Source organism: Arvicola amphibius, chromosome 2 (assembly GCF_903992535.2).
Source record: "Arvicola amphibius chromosome 2, mArvAmp1.2, whole genome shotgun sequence".
In the NCBI taxonomy this organism is placed as follows: domain Eukaryota; kingdom Metazoa; phylum Chordata; class Mammalia; order Rodentia; family Cricetidae; genus Arvicola; species Arvicola amphibius.
The window spans coordinates 70,150,381-70,170,628 of record NC_052048.2 but is presented as its reverse complement, the minus strand read 5'-3'; the positions used below and the strand labels follow the sequence as shown (position 1 = coordinate 70,170,628).

At 41.3% G+C, this 20,248-nt stretch overlaps 1 protein-coding gene across 5 annotated transcripts in view; it reads right to left on the bottom strand.

Moving 5' to 3' along the window:
• Window positions 1-20,248, bottom strand: part of Ctnna2 (catenin alpha 2) — a 994,060-nt gene that overhangs the window by 798,545 nt on the left and 175,267 nt on the right. For all 5 annotated transcript variants that reach the window (XM_038318873.1, XM_038318875.1, XM_038318872.1 and 2 more), the window contains exon 3: window positions 6,087-6,253. In XM_038318873.1, coding sequence (XP_038174801.1) covers window positions 6,087-6,253 — 167 coding nt within the window. The remainder of the gene's footprint in view (window positions 1-6,086; window positions 6,254-20,248) is intronic.

Sequence of the window (20,248 nt, the reverse complement as noted above, 5' to 3'; positions counted from 1 at the left end):
TCACATTTAGGCAAGTTCAACAGTCCTCTCTCATTGGGTTCTTTGTGTCCAGTTTCTGCCAACAGTCCAGGCAAGAGCAGTTTCTTGCCCAAGTGGCTATCAAACTCCATAAGGATCCTCTTCGATGCCCATCTTCCTCTTGAAGTAGATTGGTGCTGCCAGGAGCTGATGTGTCTCATTGTCATGAAAAGCCTTAAGTTATTAAAACATCTAAAATGCGATATTCTGTAGTCTTTGAAAGATATGAAGAATGCCTATGTAACTTAAATAAATCTCTATATAGCTAGAAAATCTAACTAACATAACTACAAGTTTTACTAATATTGATAACTATCCATTAACAACCTATATACATTACATTTTTAAATGAACTACACAATCACAATACATTAATCAGTATCAGAAATACATATACATATAACAAAATTGACCTTAAATTTAAATCACTAAAGCCAAATCCATATCAATACAAATTACTCATCTCCATATTATATCCCCCTTTAAATGTAAAAGAACATTTATAAACAATATTTGGGAAAATGGGCGCAGTTATTTCTCTCCAAACTGCTTCCTGCTGAATGGGGACGCTGTTAATTAGGTCTTTCATGGTGTAACCTGTGTGCCAGGTTCATCTCAGGCATCAGTTGGGTGAAGTAATTTTCTGAAGGTGTTCACAGCAACCTTTCAGGAGGGCGTGGTCTATCATACCATATTGGGATAGAAGCAATCCAACGGGTCTCATTTTCTGTAAAAATAAAAGAAGAATCTCTTTTCCAAAGTATCATATCCTTAGATCCAAATTCTAAAGTCAAGGTATTTTCAAGATATCTTTCTTGGATTAGTTCAGCAGCATTTGTAAACAAATATCTTTTAGCAGCTGTTGCTCCTTCCTCAGCATTCAAACAATTCAAACAGAGCATAATAGCATATAGTATCAAGATTCTCTGTGTATTTTCCATCTTTGTGCGGCTTTATTTTAACCTCTATTTCGTTTATTTTTACTTTTATTTTTTGAGACAGGTTCTCTGTATATCTTTGTCCTGGAATAACTCTGTAGACCAGGCTGTCCTTGAACTCTCAGAAATCCGTCTGTCTCTGCCGCCCCAGTGCTAGGATTAAAGGTGTGTGCTACAACACCTTGAACTCACAGAGATCTTTCCGTCTCTGCCTCCCAGGCATTCAGATTAAAGGTGTGTCCTGCCACACCTTGAAGTCACAGAGGTCAATCTACCTCTGCCTCCCAAGTGTTGGGATTAAAGGTGTGTACCACCACAACAAACTACTTCCTTTTTCTTTCTTTCTCTTTTTTTTTAAACTGTAAGAACTTTAACTTTTAGCCTGCATGTATTTTTAACTCACTGCAAACCATTTAGAGGTTTTCTTTGTCTTTGAATCTCTCTTTACTGTATATCTCTTTTTCTGACCACACGAGTCTTTAATTTACCAAGCAATATAGGTAGGATTAAAGCCGTGGCTTTGACAGCTAGATCCAGCCCATTCCTTAGCTTTCCAGCCTCATGGCAGAGGTACCGGTTGTAGCCATGTTTATCACCACAACTCTGTGGCGGTTCAAGGTCCCTGCCAGCAAGCAAGCTGCAACAGTGTTAAACAACAATCAAAAGCTCCATAGTCAGGATTGACTGCTTGTAAGAGTCAGAGTTTGCCCTGGCAGGATGGCCCAGAAAGCTGGCATTTTAAAACAGCACAGCTTTTTGCCTGCTACGGCTGAAAACCGAAAAACACACGTTCAGACCCGAGAAATTGCTGCTACCAAGAAGCCATGCTTTACTCTATTCTTTCCCAAGCTTTCTCAAGCTTTCTTTGGATTCAGTTATCCACGTTGGGTGCCATTCTGTAGTGAGGGGCTGCGGGCCAGCTTCCTGCCGCCCTGCTCCTGATCGCCGGCTAGCTTATGCCCCGAAATAATAACACACAAATTGTATTCTTTTAAACACTGCCGGGCCCATTAATTCCAGCCTCTTACTCACGTCTTGACTAACCCATATCTAATAATCTGTGTAACACCACGAAGTGGTGCCTTACCGGGAAGTTTCTAGCTTACGTCCATCTTGGGCTGGAGCTTCATTGCGTCTCCCTCTCTGAGCAGAGGCATGGCAGTCTGTCTCACTTAGGAGAGGCGTAGCATCTGACTGAGCCTTCTACCTCACTTCCTCTTCCTGTTCTGTCTACTCCACCCACCTAAGGGGCGGTCTATCAAATGGGCCAGGCAGTTTCTTTATTAGCCAATGAAATCAACTCAAACAGAAGACTCTCCCACATCAATGCAGCCTGATAGTTTCTAACGTGCTGTGTTAGACATGTATAAACATTGGTGTTGTGGTCTGTTTGTTTGTTTGGTTGGGTTTCTCCTTTAGTATTGTTTGAGAATTCCATATGTGCATACGGCTTACTTTACCAAGTCGGCTGACACTTGCCCTTCTCTCAAATCTCTCTCTTGTCTCCTTCAATCCTATTTCTTTCCATTTAACATGGTCTCTGTTAAAACCCAGAGTCCACTTACTGTGGATGGGTATAGGAGAAACTATTGGAAAGTGGCATCCATCACAGAAACTGATGCTTTCCCCTGGAAGCTATTGACTGTAAACTCTCCTCAGCAGATTGTAGGACTTTATGCCCTCCCCATACTCCCAGGCTGAGATTTTGGCTAGTTGATCTTGTACATACACTTTTGTGTTTTTAAACATATTTTTACTGAGTCTTTGAGAATCTCACACATATTTCAAATAATTTCATCAGATCTTTATCATATCTCCTCTTCACTGTTGCCTCTACCTCCTCCATACATCCCTCACCATGTCCCTCTCCTATCTTCATGGCCTCTGGTTTTAAGATACTTAGTGCTACCTGTATGTGTGTAGGTCTGGAGCCATGCACTGGAACATGGGCAATCTACCAGGGTCTGCATCCGATGAAAGCCAGATTTCTCGCCCACAGAAGCCATTAGTTAGCAGCTTTTTATTGTTTTTAACCTTAAATTTATAAAATAAATAGCTATACGCAATATCTCAAGAAGCTATGCTTTTTACTAGCAAAATTACTTAGAAAAAAACACGCCACATTTATTTATAATGATTTTTGTCCGAAGTGCCAGCCTTTGCAGGGTGGTTAGCTTGAGATTGTAGTTCATGCAATGACACCAGGACTGATCTGAATCTAAGGTTGGACACAGCCCTCACCCTGTGCTAGACCAAGAAACTGCAGTTTTCTATATATCCACAAGATGGCAACATCCCTCCTCCTCTATTGCTGTGGTCTGAGAACAAATGCATTATCTAGTATACAATCATTTTTAATTTTACTACTGACAATCTGACAGGTCTGCTTAGCGTTGCTGGATTGACCTTTGCATTATTTTGTGCTAAATCCTTTCCTTTAACTCCCTTCACTGCTATGTGGAGGACAGAATGCAATTGACTTCACAAACGGTTGGAGAAGGATCAGTCAACAGCACTGGTCAAAAGAACAGGATGGGCTGGGAGTGGGGGCAGGAGGGAGCAAGCTAGCTGATCACAGACAGGATCTGGAGTTGTAGACTGTGTCACAGACTTGGGTTCATTTACCATCTTTTTATTCAGAGCTCTACTTTATTTTTAATTAGGATCTCATGTGTCTCAGGCTGGTCCTAAGCTTTAGATTTAGCTGACCTTGAACTTCGGATCCTCATGAATTCCCCTCCTAAAAGTTGTGCCCTATGCAGGTTTATGAGGTGCTAGGGAGCAAACCCATAACTTTGTGTGCACTAGGCAAGCACTTTATCAACTGAACCCCAGGCCCAGCACATAGGCACATAGATGCAGATTGCTGGAACGGTCATAGATGCCAGAGGAAAAACCCATTAGCTGACATTTTCCTACACCAGTATAATTTATAACTGCATTTTAGAAATCTAAATGTATAGCCACAAAGAAGTTTAACTCTTATCTTAATCAAAGACAGTTCTTTTTCAACAGATGGGAGAGTACCGCAGAGATCAACAACTGGATAGAGTGCAGAAATGCGTGAAAGTGGGTTGCACAGCACCAATTGCTCCACCTGTAGCCTCCATACCTAAGTTTCAGGGACCACAAAGGGAAAACCAGAAGACCAAGAGACAGGACACCCGCAGGCTATTCCAGAAAGGGAGGACAATAAGAGCCAGAGGAGCAGGTAAGAATGTCTTAGTGTCTAAGAGGGAAGTTGTACCCTTGAAATCTCAAAAATATAGTTGCCTCACTGAGATCTGATTATTGCAAAAGATCCTGCCCTTAGATGTAGAGATTCAGGTGAGTGCAGCTGATGCAGGTCTTCCCTCAAGGACAAGCACCCTGATAGTTTATCGAATCCCAGGCAGTCAGCACTACAAACACATGTGCATATAAACGACACTAAATGAACATAGTAAGTTAGATAACTGTCTGTCTGTCTGTCAGTCGGTCTGTCTACCTCTCTACCTACACACACATATAACAATAATAATTGAAGTAGAAGAGGCCATAAATTCAAAAAGTGCAAGTCAAGAGAGGATACGGAGGTTATAGAGGGAAGGGGTACAAATGATATAAATGATACAAATGATACATATGTATGAAATTCTCAAAAATTAAACAAATCTTAAAAATATAAAGAGCATGTTCCTCATGTGTGCTGCCTACCATCATGACCCAAGAGCTGGGGAATAGCATTGCTTACAATGAAAAATGGAGTGTTCCATTAATTTATTTAGCTTCAGTCCCACTGACTCACTATTGAGAAAGACTTCCAGCACAACAATATTTTTCTTAAATATTTTTCTTAAAATGTTGCCTTGAAGTCTGAGTAGAGTGTAACATAAAGAACATAAAACCTTTTATCCATCACAGTAAAGTACAAAAAGTTGTAGAATTACAAAAGATCCATATAGCAGACGGGGGCTGGAGAAGCACGAGGCACTGCTGTAGCCTACGAAGGCTCTAGGAACATGGCTGTGCATGGGAAGACAGCATATATGCTGGGCACCAACAGCTAGCAAGCTGACTGTACACACTAACCATGTCAGCTTGAATCCAGGGGCCAGACAGTTCATCTTAACATTATATTACTGCAACTTTTTTTCAAAGCTAGCTAGCTGTTCCTTGAATTGTATACCTCATGCAGTTTGCAACAGCCTTCCATAGCATTTGAGGGCCTATTCTTTGAGAAAAATTTAGTAACACCACCCACCCAAGCACATTCTGTTTTGTGGTTTTGTGTTCCTTCGCTTCTCAGGAACCTTACTGGAAAACATTAAACGTTTCACCCTGTTTTAAGGTTAAAATCACAGATTTCAAAGAGAAAACCAGATTCGGCAAAAAATTGAAGAGTCTCTACATATAAACTGGGAGTCTTGGGCCTTATTCTGGGATCTAGTCTAGTAAATTCTAACAAAAATCTCTTGACAGGTTAACATGACTTGATTGTTCTGATGTCCTGATCACTCCAATCAAATGAATCTGACAGAGGTGAGGTGAGATGAGCTCTTATTACTCACCTCCTGTACCACTTTCCCCCATTACAACTTGTTCTCTTCCCTGTCGAAGAACAGAAGACCCTAACAGAAGCAGGTAGGGCCAGGATGAGGCAGTATTTTCCAAGAATGGGACCCAGCCAGCCATCATATGGTTCCCAGGGCAACTCTGTGCTTTGTACCTCATGTCTAAAGTCTGGGAGAAAAGTGCAGGGTTTGTGACAGTTGTCAGGGACCTGGGAGGCTCTGGGAAGAGATATAAACTGGGCACTGTTTTATTTGTCAGACTACAATAGGTTCAAATATATACTAACATATATTAACATGGGCACAAATAAATTAGCATATGCCAGGCTCTTTCCTTTTAAGAACACTATGCGTGTACTCCACGAAGCAATGAATCCAGTTCTATGTTTGGAGGTAGGAAGCAGACTTCGATGAAGTTTAGCTTTTTGAATTCCCTATGGGCTAAAATTGAGTTATTAGAAAAATTTGGTGCTACACTAGGCAGCGAGTTTAATCAGCCTATCTCTTAGCAGTGGAGCATGTCTAATCCTTCCCAGCTGTCCCCACCCAGAGGTCTTCACGAGGTCTACATACTTACAATTTTCAGATGAGATAAAAGTCTCATGACATCTGCCATATCAGCCAGGATTAGCAAGCGTGTCACAGCCGACAGCAGTGCCCGTGCTGCCCGCACCATGGTGCCACGCTTGACTGAAGAGCAAGGGTCATCAGCAAACTCAGAGGAGGCGATCCGCATCGTCTCACCTGCAAGACAAACACAGAGAGGCAGGTGTTTAGTGAGGATGCTGAGAGTATCGTGAACTTAGACATCTGTCGATAGCCGATACTGACCTCCAATACTGACCTCACTGCAAAGCTGGCACCTCTGAAATGCCAGTGTCAGAGAGGGCCTTTTAAGTTTAGCTTCCCAGTGCATGAACAGAACTAGTGGGCAAAGGAAGATATTATCTCATACTATGGTGGAAAACCATGCTTTTAACACCAATAAGAGAGTCATTTAATACAGTTGATCTGAGAACTGAGATTAAATTATCTTAAACTTAAGTCTTCCATCTCTCCATTTCCTTAGAGCCGATGCCTAGTTCAGGTGGCTAACTTCCAGGTTTCAGGTTAATTACTTTCTAGGTTGCTTTCTGTTGCTGTGATAAACACCATGACTATAAGCAACTTGGGGAAGGAAGGGATTTCTTTCACTTATACTTCCTGAACACTACCCATCATTGAGGAAGGTTAAGGCAGGAAACTCAAGCATGAACCAAATCAGAAAGCATGAAGGAGGAACAAGCTTATTGGCTTATGCTCATAGTCAATAAGCTCTTTTCTGTAGCCTAGATCTACAGGTATAGGGATGATACAACTCACAGTTAGGCTGGGCCACCCCACAACAATCATCAATTATGAAAATCTTTCACAGATACATCCCAAGGCCAGTCAGATAGAGACAACTTTTCAACTGAGGTTCACTCAGCCTATGTGCCTCTGGGTTCTGTTAAGTTGATGATACACACAGTAACCAGGACACCATTGATGGAGGTTTGAATCTTAAAACAATAAACTCTTAAAACCTACTCTCAGGAGACTGAAGCAGGAAGATAACCACAAGTTAGAAGTCAGTCTAATTTAAATATATTAAGTTCTAGGTTAGGTAAGCCTGCATAGCAAGAACATCTAAAAAAAAAAGTGAAAAAAAAAAAGAAAATACCCACAAAAGACTAATCTTTTAACTGGCGTAACAAAACAACAACAAACTTAAGCACAAAGAAACCCAAGATCCAAGCTTCCAACCCTCTCTTGAAACTTCCTCTCTAGTGTGGAGAACATTTAGAAAACCTGTCTATAGTTGACACCTGCCACATTTTGAAATGGGTTTTAAAATTTAGACAACATCTAGAAATATCTGTCCCATCCTAAGGAGCTCACTCTCTCAGGGGAAAGCTGGCTTTTAAACAGTACCAGAATCCAGTAATGAAGTGTCAGACGCATGATAACAAATGGAGGCGATGGAGAGAAACTAATGATTTTCTCGTTTAGTACAAGAGTGGCATGAGGGAGAGAAGCCTTCTCTCATGAGCTGTGACAAGTGGTGCCCTCCCTCAGGCACAAATATGGACACTGCATAGAACTGGTGCTGAGGCTGAGGCTGTGTTGGGAACTGTGACCACATAGAAGGGCATGCGAGAAAGGGCTGTGAGATTCGGATTGTACCCCTGTCAGAGAGAAGGGGACTCAAGTGAATCTTTGTTTTTGGAAGTTATGTAAGGCATATGACATAAAGTAAACCAGGCAGGGGGTGACAAGGAAAGAAAAATGAGGCAACAGGACAATTGCAGTAAGAGCAGGAAGGAGGCTTGACCAGGAATGAAAAGGAATCGTATAAAGAGAGGGCCGAAGTGTGGTCAGAGGGCTTTGAAATAACAGCCAGTGAATTTTGTGAAGGGAAGTGGGAACTGATAATGACTAATAAAGATGCAGGAGTTGCATATACAAAGAAGGACGCAAGAGGTGGAAAACAGGGGGCGATGATTAACGAAGATAAGCCTGATACTGTACGGAAGATAAACATGCATCCAGTAGAGGAGAAAGGCTGGTAGGAAGCATAAACAGAGCTTTATATAGCAGGCATTTAGATACAGAAGACCTTCAATAAACCAGAGAAGTGTAGTTGATAGAACCTGTTGTTTGACTGGTAATGAAACGGTTTATTAAATTATTTAATAGAAGTGATATGGTTCTTTTCTTAAGCAACCCCCAATGAACTTATAGAAAACCAATGATAGCTTGAGTGTGTGCACTCTGTCATTTGTGCTAATACACAAGGGGAAAGAAACCAATCATTTTATAAGCAGGTCAACATAGCCTGCAATTCTCTTAATTGGAATTGTAGTTCATTCGCCCTTCATAGCAATCTGATTTTCTGTTGAGTGTGGGCACACAGGAAATGTGGGCATATAGGAAATTGTACTATATTATTGGGTTCTTGAAAGACTTCATATCACCTATACAAAGTACAACTTCCTAATAGCCCGCTTAGACTTTATGCATAGGTAGAAAAAAAAAACAATCCATAACATACGAAAAGAAGTTTGGAGAAACTTAAAATTTCATTTTTGTGTCAGTATAATGGTGGACTGCTAAGAGACACAATCCTTATAAGTCTAATATAGATTTCTAACAAAGGCTGCAATTATTAAATGCTTATTCAGTACATATGTCCCACGCTTCTCTCTCTCTCTCTCTCTCTCTCTCTCTCTCTCTCTCTCTCTCTCTCTCACACACACACACACACACACACACACACACTGACACATACAGAGATAAATTTTTTTAGCCACCCTAAAAATGTCATTGCAAAATATATATGTATCAGAGAAAAGAAAGTCAAATTTCAATGTAGTTGGAAAGACCATTATATTATACACCAATACAAATCTAAAGAGGATCACCATAGAGAAAACAGAATACGTTTTTCAAAGTTACCAATTGGAAGTCACTTACTGTGGAATAGACTTTTTTGTTCACAGGAAAGTAAGAGTTATCTCACACACACACACACACACACACAGAGAGAGAGAGAGAGAGAGAGAGAGAGAGAGAGAGAGAGAGAGAGAGAGCTAGGGAGTTACTCGAATGATTCCACTTTCTACAGGTTAAACTGGGGTGAGCTCTACATTGTATAAGAGGTGGCCACTACAATAGGGTTAGTCACAGAGCAGATGACCCCAAAGTGACAATTCAGTCCATATTCCCCCCCCCCCCCAGTACATGCAGGGGGAATATAGTTAAACAAACTGTGACTACCCAACTAGATTCTCCATTTCAGGTACTCAAACAGTGGATCAGGTTAACACCATGTAAAACCACTCCATACACATGTCGGTCATAAGGTGACCAAGAGTATATCAAAGTCAAAGGGTGACAGGATATCACGACAGAGTTCTAGTCAATCAATCTCAGGCCCACACAGCCACTACTGGTAAAGCAGGAGGTCAGGGTAGACAGAAAGTTTTGGAAAGCCTCATGGGTAGGATTCAGAACTAACACATAAACCAACAACAACAAAAAACAATCACCAAGATTAAAGTTGGGACTTTCTCCATTTCCACACAAAGACCGACTGAAATGCAGAGCGGTATTCCAGAGTGTCTGAGAGCAACTTCTGATGCATTACAATACTAAACAAATGTACACACATAGGATTTAAGACAGTGGGCTGAGGCCATAGCTTAGCTGATGATTCTTTGTCCAGTATGCACAATGTCCTGGTCTTGATTTCCAGCTCTGCTAAATAAACACTTTTGATGTCAAGATGGTTGAATAAGTACAGGTGTTTGTCATGAAAACTGATGAGCTGAGTTTGATCACACATGGTGGAAGAAACCAATTCCTAAATTTGTTCTCTGTTCCCCTCATGTTGGCTGTGGCACATGAACATGCACTGATCCCAGGCACACTAAATAAATAAAAATTAATAGGATACTAATGGAGCATATAATCCATGAGGATCTATGTAAAACTTAATATGTAAAAACAGAGTATGAGGTGAGAAGATCTATGCTATAACAGTGATCTAAGAAAGCTAATGCTGAAGTCACATAAAAGCCCTAAGCATAAAAGCCCTCAGCACATCCCAGTCCTCAAGATGTTCAAGTATCCCTGTTCTGGCCTGCTCCCCCTTGAAAAACATTCTCATTTTAATAGATTTCCCGTTCTTCAGCGTTAACGGTGAATCTCTGTTCCAGTCTTTCTGTAGGGACAGAAGAACCAGGAAACTACACAATGATACCCTTCTAAAGCCTAGTCTCAGTCACTGTTACAGGCTCTGATAGACTCAGTAGAAAAGAAAGAGAAAAGAGGAATAAAAAGAGATCTATACAGATAGAGAAGGAGTGTGAAAACAGACAAGCAAAAGAGAAGCAGACTGAGAAAGAAGAAAAGGGAAGGACAGAGAGACGGAAGGAGGGATAGAAGGAAGGTAGGATGGAGTAAGAAAGGATGAAAAGGAGAAAGGAAGATGGTGAGGGGGAGAGAAAGAGACAGAGAGAGAGAGAGAGAGAGAGAGAGAGAGAGAGAGAGAGAGAGAGAGAGAGAGAGAGAGAGAGAGAGAGAGAAAGAGAGAGAGCACACTCTCCCCTGAGAAAATGTGTTTGTAAGTGTAAATCTCATGTTAGGTTCTAAGAGTTCTCTGAGATAAATAGCAGGTAATGCCATTAGCTTTAAATTAGAAACTAAAAGCCCATTCTGAGCAGATACAAATGAGCTCACACGTTGCTAAAGATTCCGAAGGAAAGCTAATGTGAAATCAGTGATAACACTAATGTGCCTTACATCCCTGCAGCTTTAGGATTACTGGGACAAAACAGAAATCTATATTACAAGATGATAGACAAGTTTATCACGATAAAATTAGCTATTTTCTCAGGAATCTGCTTTTCTATAGGACTGAAATAATCAACTGGGAAATGACAGTGTGTGTAGGACAGTAGACCGCCCCCCCCCCTGTGTGTGTGTGTGTGTGTGTGTGTGTGTGTAAATATCCAATCTCCGTTATTTGATTATAAATCTAACTGGGGCTGTGCTGCCCTGTGAAGTCTCTGATTTCCTTAAGCCCCATCACCTGCTGGAAAGAAAAGTCGCATGAGTGATGGCCTGGAATCAACTAGTCGTGTGCAGTTCTCTCACAGGAACATCGATTTTAAACACTCCACATATTTTAACTCATGGATTAAAGGTGAAAAGCCGCCCCCCTCCCTGTATTTACAGCTCTGTGCATTTGTATATAAATTGTAAAGTGGAATCTGCATATGAGAGAAAACCATCAAGCTTTTGTCTTTCTGAATTTGAATCACCTCTATTAACACTTGACTTTCCAGATCTGAGGACACTTGCTACACAAAAACAGAAAAGAAGTCAGGAAGGAAGAGGAAATACAGGAGATGGTCAGGAAGGAAGGGAATGAGGTGGGAGGAGAATCAAGCAAAATATATTCTGTTTGAGAATCTACTTAATAACCTATATAATAATTCATAAACAAAAATAGATTTGAAATGAGAAAATAGGAATTTAAAATCAGCAAGACCCCGGTTCTCACTCTAGATGTTGCTAAATATATGAGCTGAGTGCTCATGAGACCATGGTGTTTACATCCCTCAACTGTAAGATGAGGGTTTAATAGTGCTAACGCTCTCACAGAGTGGGGCTAATGAGGATGATATACACAAGACTCCAAATAAGCTCTTACCTATAATAGGGCTACTGTGGCTCGAATGAGACATGTCTGCCATGGGCTTAAACATGTGCTTGAATGGTTGGTGCCCAGCTGAAGGTCCTATTTGGGAGGGCTATGGGACCTCTAGAAGGTACAACCTCCATGGATGGAGTGGGTCACAAGGGGGCAGGCCTTGAGGCTTCATAGCCTGCTCTCCATTCCTGCTCACACTGTCTCTGTACTGCAGTTGCAATGTGGCCAAAGAGCTTCCTGCTCCTGAGTCTCGTCTTTACCACCCGCTGCCACGTCTTTCCTGACACCATGGACTATATATCTTTGGAACCTCAGGCTAAATAAATTTCATTCTCTTAGGTTGCTGCTGGCGCCCCTTTTTTTCTCACAGCAATATAAAGGTAAACAATATTGGTAGTATGATTACTATTATTATTAATGCAGTTTCTAACACCATTGATGGGGTAGCTGACCAATCCCTTGTCTGAGGGGCGTGACCCCTCCAGGCCACAAAATACCTTTAAAAGATCCATGTGTTGGTGATTTGCTCTCTTGGTTCCCTGCTCTTCGCTGGAACTCTGGCTCTGTAAGTTTCTCCCATTTTCTCCTTTTTATTAAAGCTGAGTATTTCTTATAAGGCTAGTTTGGTTATTTCCCATTGCTGGCTGACCACGCCCGCTACACCCCATGGTTTGCCTTGGTACTCAGACTACCATGGAGGGAGGCATCAGACTTTGTACGTACAGCCAAGCATAATCTTGATGTCATATGAACTAATATGTGTAGCAATGAACCATAGTAACCATGCAGAGAATGTATTGGAAGTCAATTACAATCCAAAATGGCCCAAGAACATGGCTCATCCTTTGGAGAGTGGTCTGCATATAAGACAAGCACATTTTAAGTATCTGATCTCTGAACTTCGGGAAATTGGTGAGGTGAGACTCAGAAAGTGAAAGGCAATGGGAGGGACAACACAGATGGTTGCCAACCTGCCACCCTGAGGACTTAACTCAGAGCCACTTTGCTTCCTCTTAGCAGGGGCACCCAAGGGTTTTACTTCCTAAATCTAAACTGTGAAAATGAAGAAAAATGCAAGCTGCATAGTAAGCACTGCAAAGCAACCAGAACAACAGCAAACAATGACCCATGAAGCCAAGGGGAACACGACATTCCAGCGACCTTCAATTGACTGATGTGGGGATAAGCAGTGACACTATTTTTATTACTAAGTAACCAGGCAGTCTATATGATGAGGGAAAACCATGAACAATTAAATGGAACCAAAAATAACATTCATAGTTCTAACTTAAGGACATTTGATGAACTGCCTTCTGGAAATCTTTAAATCTTTTTAAAAAGGTTTAAAGATTTACTTCTTTAAATCTACATTTTTGCCAACAATTAAACTGTTTGATCTATTTACACAAAACGTTGACCGTTACTAAACTTTTTCCCCCTTTCCCAACACAGAATTCATAAATCAGATGAGGAAAAAGTCACAAGTGTCTCTATCTTCCATAATTATAGCTCTGTCTCTGTTTCTCGTCTGTTTCCTGCATCCCTAACTGACAAAGAATGTGCTGTCCATGAGAGGAGGATTTTTGAAAACCATATCCTTCCTTCTCCTTTCCAGGCTCTGGGAATGCAGGTAGTGCAGCCCTTCAGGGAGTTATTTTTCCCCTCTTCATAACAAGCTATGAATCAAGTTTTACAAATATTCTTCTTAAGGTACAAATTTCTAAGACTATTGAAAAGTGGGTACTATTTGGCCATGCGACAAGAACAAACAATACCGTTTTTGCAGAATAAAGATTACAGAGTTAAGTCCTTCACTAGTCGTTTCCTTAAGCCTCGGCCGTTTCAGCTACTAGAACTACATATTGCCATAGAAATTTCCTATTTGTAAGACTGTTTTCTAAAATTCTGTGCATTATCACCATGGCTCATCATTCATATTCATCATGCACATTACTTCCTGATTATGCCCAATTGTGCATACACAGACCAATGCCTCCTTGGCAGCCTAAATACCATGGTGAGCATCTTTTTCTACTACTTTAAAAATAATCTAGCATCATTTAGACATATTCCCTGACATAAAACAATAAATAAATTGGACTGTTATTTTTCTTTCTTAATTTACTTAATATTTATGTACACATATAATGTATTTTTAAGCAGTTTAAAATAGTAATTGAGTAGACAGTAATTGAGGGTGGTACTTCTGAATGTTTGACGGGGCTGTAGCACTCAGAGACCCAACCCTGCTCCAACTGGCTCGTTTTCGAAGCATAGAGGAAATATGCATGAAAATACCTTCAGTTGTGATAAAGCAAACTGAAATGAGTAAACGACCAAGATGGAGAAAAATACAGAAATCGTGATGCTTCCCTAGTGGGATCTTAACACCTGATACCTGCCCTTCATCCTGTTTGGTTGTCGGTGCACTCAGTCCTCATTTCACAGGAAACATCCTGAGTTGCTTGAGGATTTGAAAAGATCCATTGAACAGTCATCGATTTAGCTGAGGACCTTTGAGTTAAGCAAAGGCAAGGGTATCACTGTGAGAAGGTATCCATGAGGAGGGGGCCGATGCTGCCAGGAGACCCATGATTCTTCTGCTTTACAGATCCCGTTAGTTTCTGTGTATATGGACTTAATGACGCTTTCAGTCTTAGGATTCTTTTCATTAATCTTAGTATTAAAACATGGTTATAAGTGGTCCTCCCTCTTTGTTTTTTCAAGAGGTCAAGATGTCCCAAGTCCTATTCAGAAAAACTTAACTGTACCAAGGCATGACTGCTAGAGAGAGTCTGATGGGGTAAGTACTCTCATGCCATCGTTTATCCCAGACAACTGAAGAGATAAAGAGAAGCTTACTTGACCAGGGTCGACCGCATGGTAAGTGGCAGAGTATTGAAAGCCAGCTAGCTCTAGAAACAATGCTTTAGAAATAACCCTTAATAGCTGCTTGCTCCATTACAAGTATCTGTTGGCATAGTTCTGAGTGGCCTGAGACTAGAAGTTGAAGACCCATCTACCTTCTTATTTGCAGAGTGTAGGAAAGCTGAAAAGAAGAAAGGAGGAAGAAAGAGAAGAAATAGTAGAAAAAGAAGGGACAAGAACAGAATGGAGGATGGAAGGAATAGGAGATGAAAGCACAAGGAGGAAGGACCTAAACAAAATCATTTTAAAGAATTATGCCAGGTGGAGGTTCTATGGTGATATGCAAGAAATTCATCAGTATATGGCTATAGGATCTGGCCTTTTCCGGCTCCCTCTCCTCAGCTGCCCAAGGAACTAGCTGGGGGCATCTCCCTGGAAACCCGGGAACCCCTCTAGAGTCAAGTCTCTTGACCACCCTCAGATGGCTCCCTTAATTAATATATATGCTTCCCTGCTCCCATATCCACCCTTCCTATATCCCAAGCATCCCATTCCCCCGAGCTCTCCCTATTCTCCCCTTCACGCTTTTCTCTCCCCATCTCCCCTTGGCCCTGTCCCACCCCACCCCCAAGTTCCCAATTTTTGCCCGGCAATCTTGTCTACTTCCAATATCCAGGAGGAATACTATATGTTTTTCTTTGGGTTCACCACAGAACCTCCACCTGGTGATGGATGAAGAAAATGACTGAGCCCCACATTGGAGCACCGGACTGAGCTCCCAAGGTCCTGATGAGGAGCAGAAGGAGGGAGAACATGAGAAAGAAAGTCAGGACCGTGAGGGGTGCGTTCACCCATGGAGATGGTGGGACAGAACTAACAGGAGATCACCAACTCCAGTTGGAATGGGACTGATGGAACATGCGACCAAACCGGACTCTCAGAATGTGGCTAAAGGTGGAGGATGACTGAGAAGCCAAGGACAATGGCGATGGGCTTGGATACTATGGCGTGGATGGGCTCTGTGTGGGCCTTGTCAGCTTGGTTGATCACCTTCCTGGACCTGGGGGGAGTAGGGAGGACCTTGGACTTAACATAGAGTAGGGAACCCTGATGGCTCCTTGGCCTGGAGAGGGAGGGAGAGGGGTATGGGTGGAGGGGAGGGAAGGGAAGGGGGAGGAGGAGGGGAGGAGATGGAAATTTTTAATAAAAAAAAAAGAATTATCCCAGGTATGTCACTTCCTTCTGCCACAGTAGGACTTGTATTGGACTGCCTCTGCCTTGTCCTGGCCTGGAAGTTGGCCAGTGCAGAAGCCATGATTGCCACACATTACTTCCTCTGCTCCTGACATATAAGGCTTCTTAGATGGTGTGGTAATACCTTGTTATAAAAATATCTCTTCCATTCCAAGAGACTGAAGCATTTGCTGGACCTCACATCCAGAATTAACAACACACCTCGAAGTTATGGAAGACTGCCCTTTTACTATGTACTAAGTTTGCTTGTTTAACCTGATTTAAAGAGAACAACTTAGCAATTCATCTTCTCTAGGATTTTCCATGTAATCAGTTTTCACAATCTCAGCGAATGCATAGCTGTAATCTTAAATTAAGTCCTCTTCCGTGCCCCCAACCCAGACTGAGGCATGTGTGCTTGAATGTTATGAGAGAGTACGAGGAAATAGCAAGTAAGTTGAAACTAACCCTATAAACTAAATAGCACAAGTGCTGGAAGTTACATGGATATGAGTTTAGACATTTCTTTTCAGTGGAGCTTGCAGTACTGTTTCTTATCCAGGTCAGTTGGGGCAGATGCAATCAAGAAAGATGCTTTCCTTGTGAACCCTGATAAAGATTGCTACAGAGGTTCCCCCATTTCTTCACATGTGATACTTTCTGGGATGTTCAAAAAAAGCAGAGAGAAGAGAAAAATCCTTTGTGGAGGACACAGACACACAGACGCAGGGACAGACAGATTCACAAAACAGCATCTGGGAAGGCACAGATTCAGTCTCAAACAAAACAGAGACAGGGAAAGAAAAGACACAGGGAGAGAGAAGTAAAGGATTCAAATCTGGACATTCTCTTTGTTAAATTGCTCCGAGGTGAAGTGTTTTTAATTTTATTTTTTGTAATGTGACACTGATGCTTCATTGGTGACTCTGAGTTATCATTAGTGAATTCAAACCAAACCAAGCAAGTTACATGTTTACTCAGCAAAAGTTGGGAAGAGGAGAGAGAAACTTGCCGAGGTCCCCTATGAATGTCATGAAGTTATACTGAAGCAAGGGGAAAAGTTCAATGATGTTTCAAATTTATTGAACTTCATACTAGTATAATTTGATTTCCCACTGTTATTTTTTATTTATTTTTAAGTCAGCACATAAGCTCAGGAAGTGCCATGAGACTGTAATATTTGAGAAAGGCAGGTGCTAGGGAAAGCAGTGGCTCCTTCCTTCTTTGTCCTTCCCACATAGGAAGTTGCTACAAAAGAAGAGAAATCTTAAAGCATTCTTTTTGAAACAGCAAAGAATATGAAAAGCAAGATATGCATTTCACTCCAGGGTGATTATGATTCAAGCCCATGATTATGGAAAAGGTCAGCAATTCACAATCAGATTTCCCTCTGAGAACTGGCACTGGTGAAAGACAGTATTTTCTAAGGCAAAATCTACATTAAAATCAGCTTCCTCGATGATCATTTCAAACACTGAACACCTAATGAGGCACAGGCACAGGTCACATCCTGCAACCCACAGTCTTCATAAGAAAGCCTTCTTGGTTAAACTTAAAAATCAGAGAGGGGCTGGGAAGATGATCTGGTGGGAAACAGCAGAATTCAGATACCAGAAACCATGTCAGTAGCTGAGTATGGTCATGCTTGTACCTGCTACCACCAGTATGTGTGCATGTGGGTGGGTAGTGGTGGAGACAGGAGGATTGCTGGAGATTGCTGGCTACCTGTCTAGCTCCCAGGTCAGTGATGCACCCATCTCAAGAAAAAGCACTGGAAAGTGATAGAGGGTATTGGACATCTTCCTTGTTCCTTTACAGGTTACAAATAACACACACACACACCTACTACACACACACACACGCATACACACACACACACACACACACACACACACACAAACGCGTACGCGCGCACGTGTCACCCTTAAGCCAAACTGTAACAAAGACTATATCAATATTGTAGAGTAAGAAAGCTGCCTGTCCCGATGTCTTTATTAAAAGGGTAGTAAGCAAGCTCTGAGATCTTATGTTGGTTTCCTTTTCACAAGTAGCCCTCTGAGAACACAAGAAGTTAAGTAGAAACTCTCAGAGATTTGTTGCCATCAACGTCCTTAAAGTGATTGTAAATCTGGAAAAATCCTGGTCCTGATGAGACTTCCATAATTTCAGCTTTAGTCCAAAGACTGAGAATGTGCAATGGAGAGTCACCTGACGCATGTCTAGTGGCTGGTGGGGCCAGAAATCTTATGGAAAGCTCTGGTCACTGTCCTCCAGGCTGTGAAACCCACAATGCACAAAACATCAGCAACCAATAACAATAGCTCCACTAAGAAAATGTCTATTCAGCCGCAAGTCCTTTTCCCTGCCTGGCTTGAAGGGCTCCAACATTCTGGTCCACATTTGGTCAACCCAGCCCTCTTTAACAAAGGCTAATCATGGTTCAAGATTATCTCTCTCTCTGGAGATGCATTCAGTATGCAAAACCACAACAAACGTCAGTAACTGATGATTGAGTGCATTAAGTGTTATGAGCTATTAAACATCGTTACAAATGGTAATGCACCACCTTGCAGAAAGCACAGATCATTAAGCATATGGATTTTAATTATTTCGGCTATAGCCTTCTCCAGGGTTCGGAGGAGAGGGTGAAAGCTACTTTTATATTGTGGTAGCCAGTGAGACTATCAAGCTGCAACGTGGTACACTTCCCAAACGAGGCTTTTGCAAAGACCTGTTAAATACAGCCATTGCCACATTCCATAAAAAGGTGATTATCGTCTTGGGCTGGAGTGCAATAGAAGACCATAAACTTGGAGATGTTAAACAGTGATGCGCTAATCTTTAGAGAAAAATGGAATTCAGCAGGTCATTAAATAAGTTGCCCAATTTTTCATTATATATACATACATATGTGTGTGGGTAAGTATCTTTGTGAGTAGGTGAGTGTGTATGTATCAGTGGTGCATGTGTGTGTTTTTAAATGGGGGCATGTAGAAGCTAGAGGTCAGCACCACACATGCTCTGATATTGTTTTCTGCCTTATTTTCTGAGATAAGTTCTCCCCTGGAAGGTGAATCTCACCAGTTGTGTCAGAGTAGCTGGTGATCAAGCCCAACTGAGCCTCCTGTGTCTGCGTATGGAGCACTAGGGTTACAAGGTCAGTCTGAAGGAACCAACAATGTATGCGAGTGCTTGGATTTGAACTCAGGTCCTCATGCTTGCACTGCAAGAACTGTATCATCCAAGACTTCTCCCTAGTCAGCTTATATTTTTATAAAGGAAAAAGAAAATAGGTGGCAGGTATATACAACTGATTGTAGAATAAATACATTCCTATAATAAATAAGCTATAATGTATTTTATGTTTTTCATTGAAAATAATTTTTGTTTTCATTTATTAAATCTATTCTGATCAGTTTTCTCTCTCCCCACTCTTCCAGATTTTCTATACCTTTCTACCTCCCCTTCCAAGCCCCCTCTTTTTCTATTTAGAAAACAAACAGCAAAGTAAAGAAATAGAATTTAAAAAGAAGAAAAAAATCATAAGAACACATAGACATATGCTATAAATTAGTTTGCAAAGCTAGAAGCTTCAAAATATTAACATTTGTCTGACTTCAAAGTATTAGACACCCGAAATATGTAAGGCAAGACTATCTATAAAAGTGTTGACTTATTTATATTCTTGTCAATAAAGAATTCTCTGTCTTAGATTTCCATTCTTCTCACAGTCATGACATAAATCAAACCCATTCAGATGTCAGCACCTTAGCAACAGTGTTCCCCAGCTGCTGGATGAAGTGTGCTTTCCAGACCCTTTGAATCTGATGAAGAACACAAGGAACCACACTATAGTTAGCAACTGGAGTATACAGGTATGTCAATGTGATCATCAGAAATGCTACCAAGCCTAAGAACCTGAGTTTGATATCAAGAACTCGATGATAGAAGACGAAATCAAACTCTTATAAGTTGTTCTCTGACATCCACAGGCATGCTGAAGCATACACACACACACACACACATGCACACTCACAAAAGCATACAAAGACATAAATGCAATAAGTGAAGGTAGTATTTTTTAAGATCTTAATACTCCAGAATCAATGGTCTCAACATGTAAAAGCATGGGGCACTTTGAACTGCACCTGCTGTTAAAGATACAGTTTGAGCCAGTGCAGAGTAAGAAGAGGGTAGGTGGACTTTATGTCTACATTCTAGAACATAAGCATACATGGTTATTTCTGTTCCTATGGCATAGAATCAACTTAACCATACAAAATGAAACAAGATCCAAGTAGTTGCTCTCAGGATCACCACTAATGGTGTTATAAAATTCCAGCTCAAAGGTCTGTCTGCAGGATGGCTCTGTGTGGCAAAGTACTTGTCAGTGTTCCACA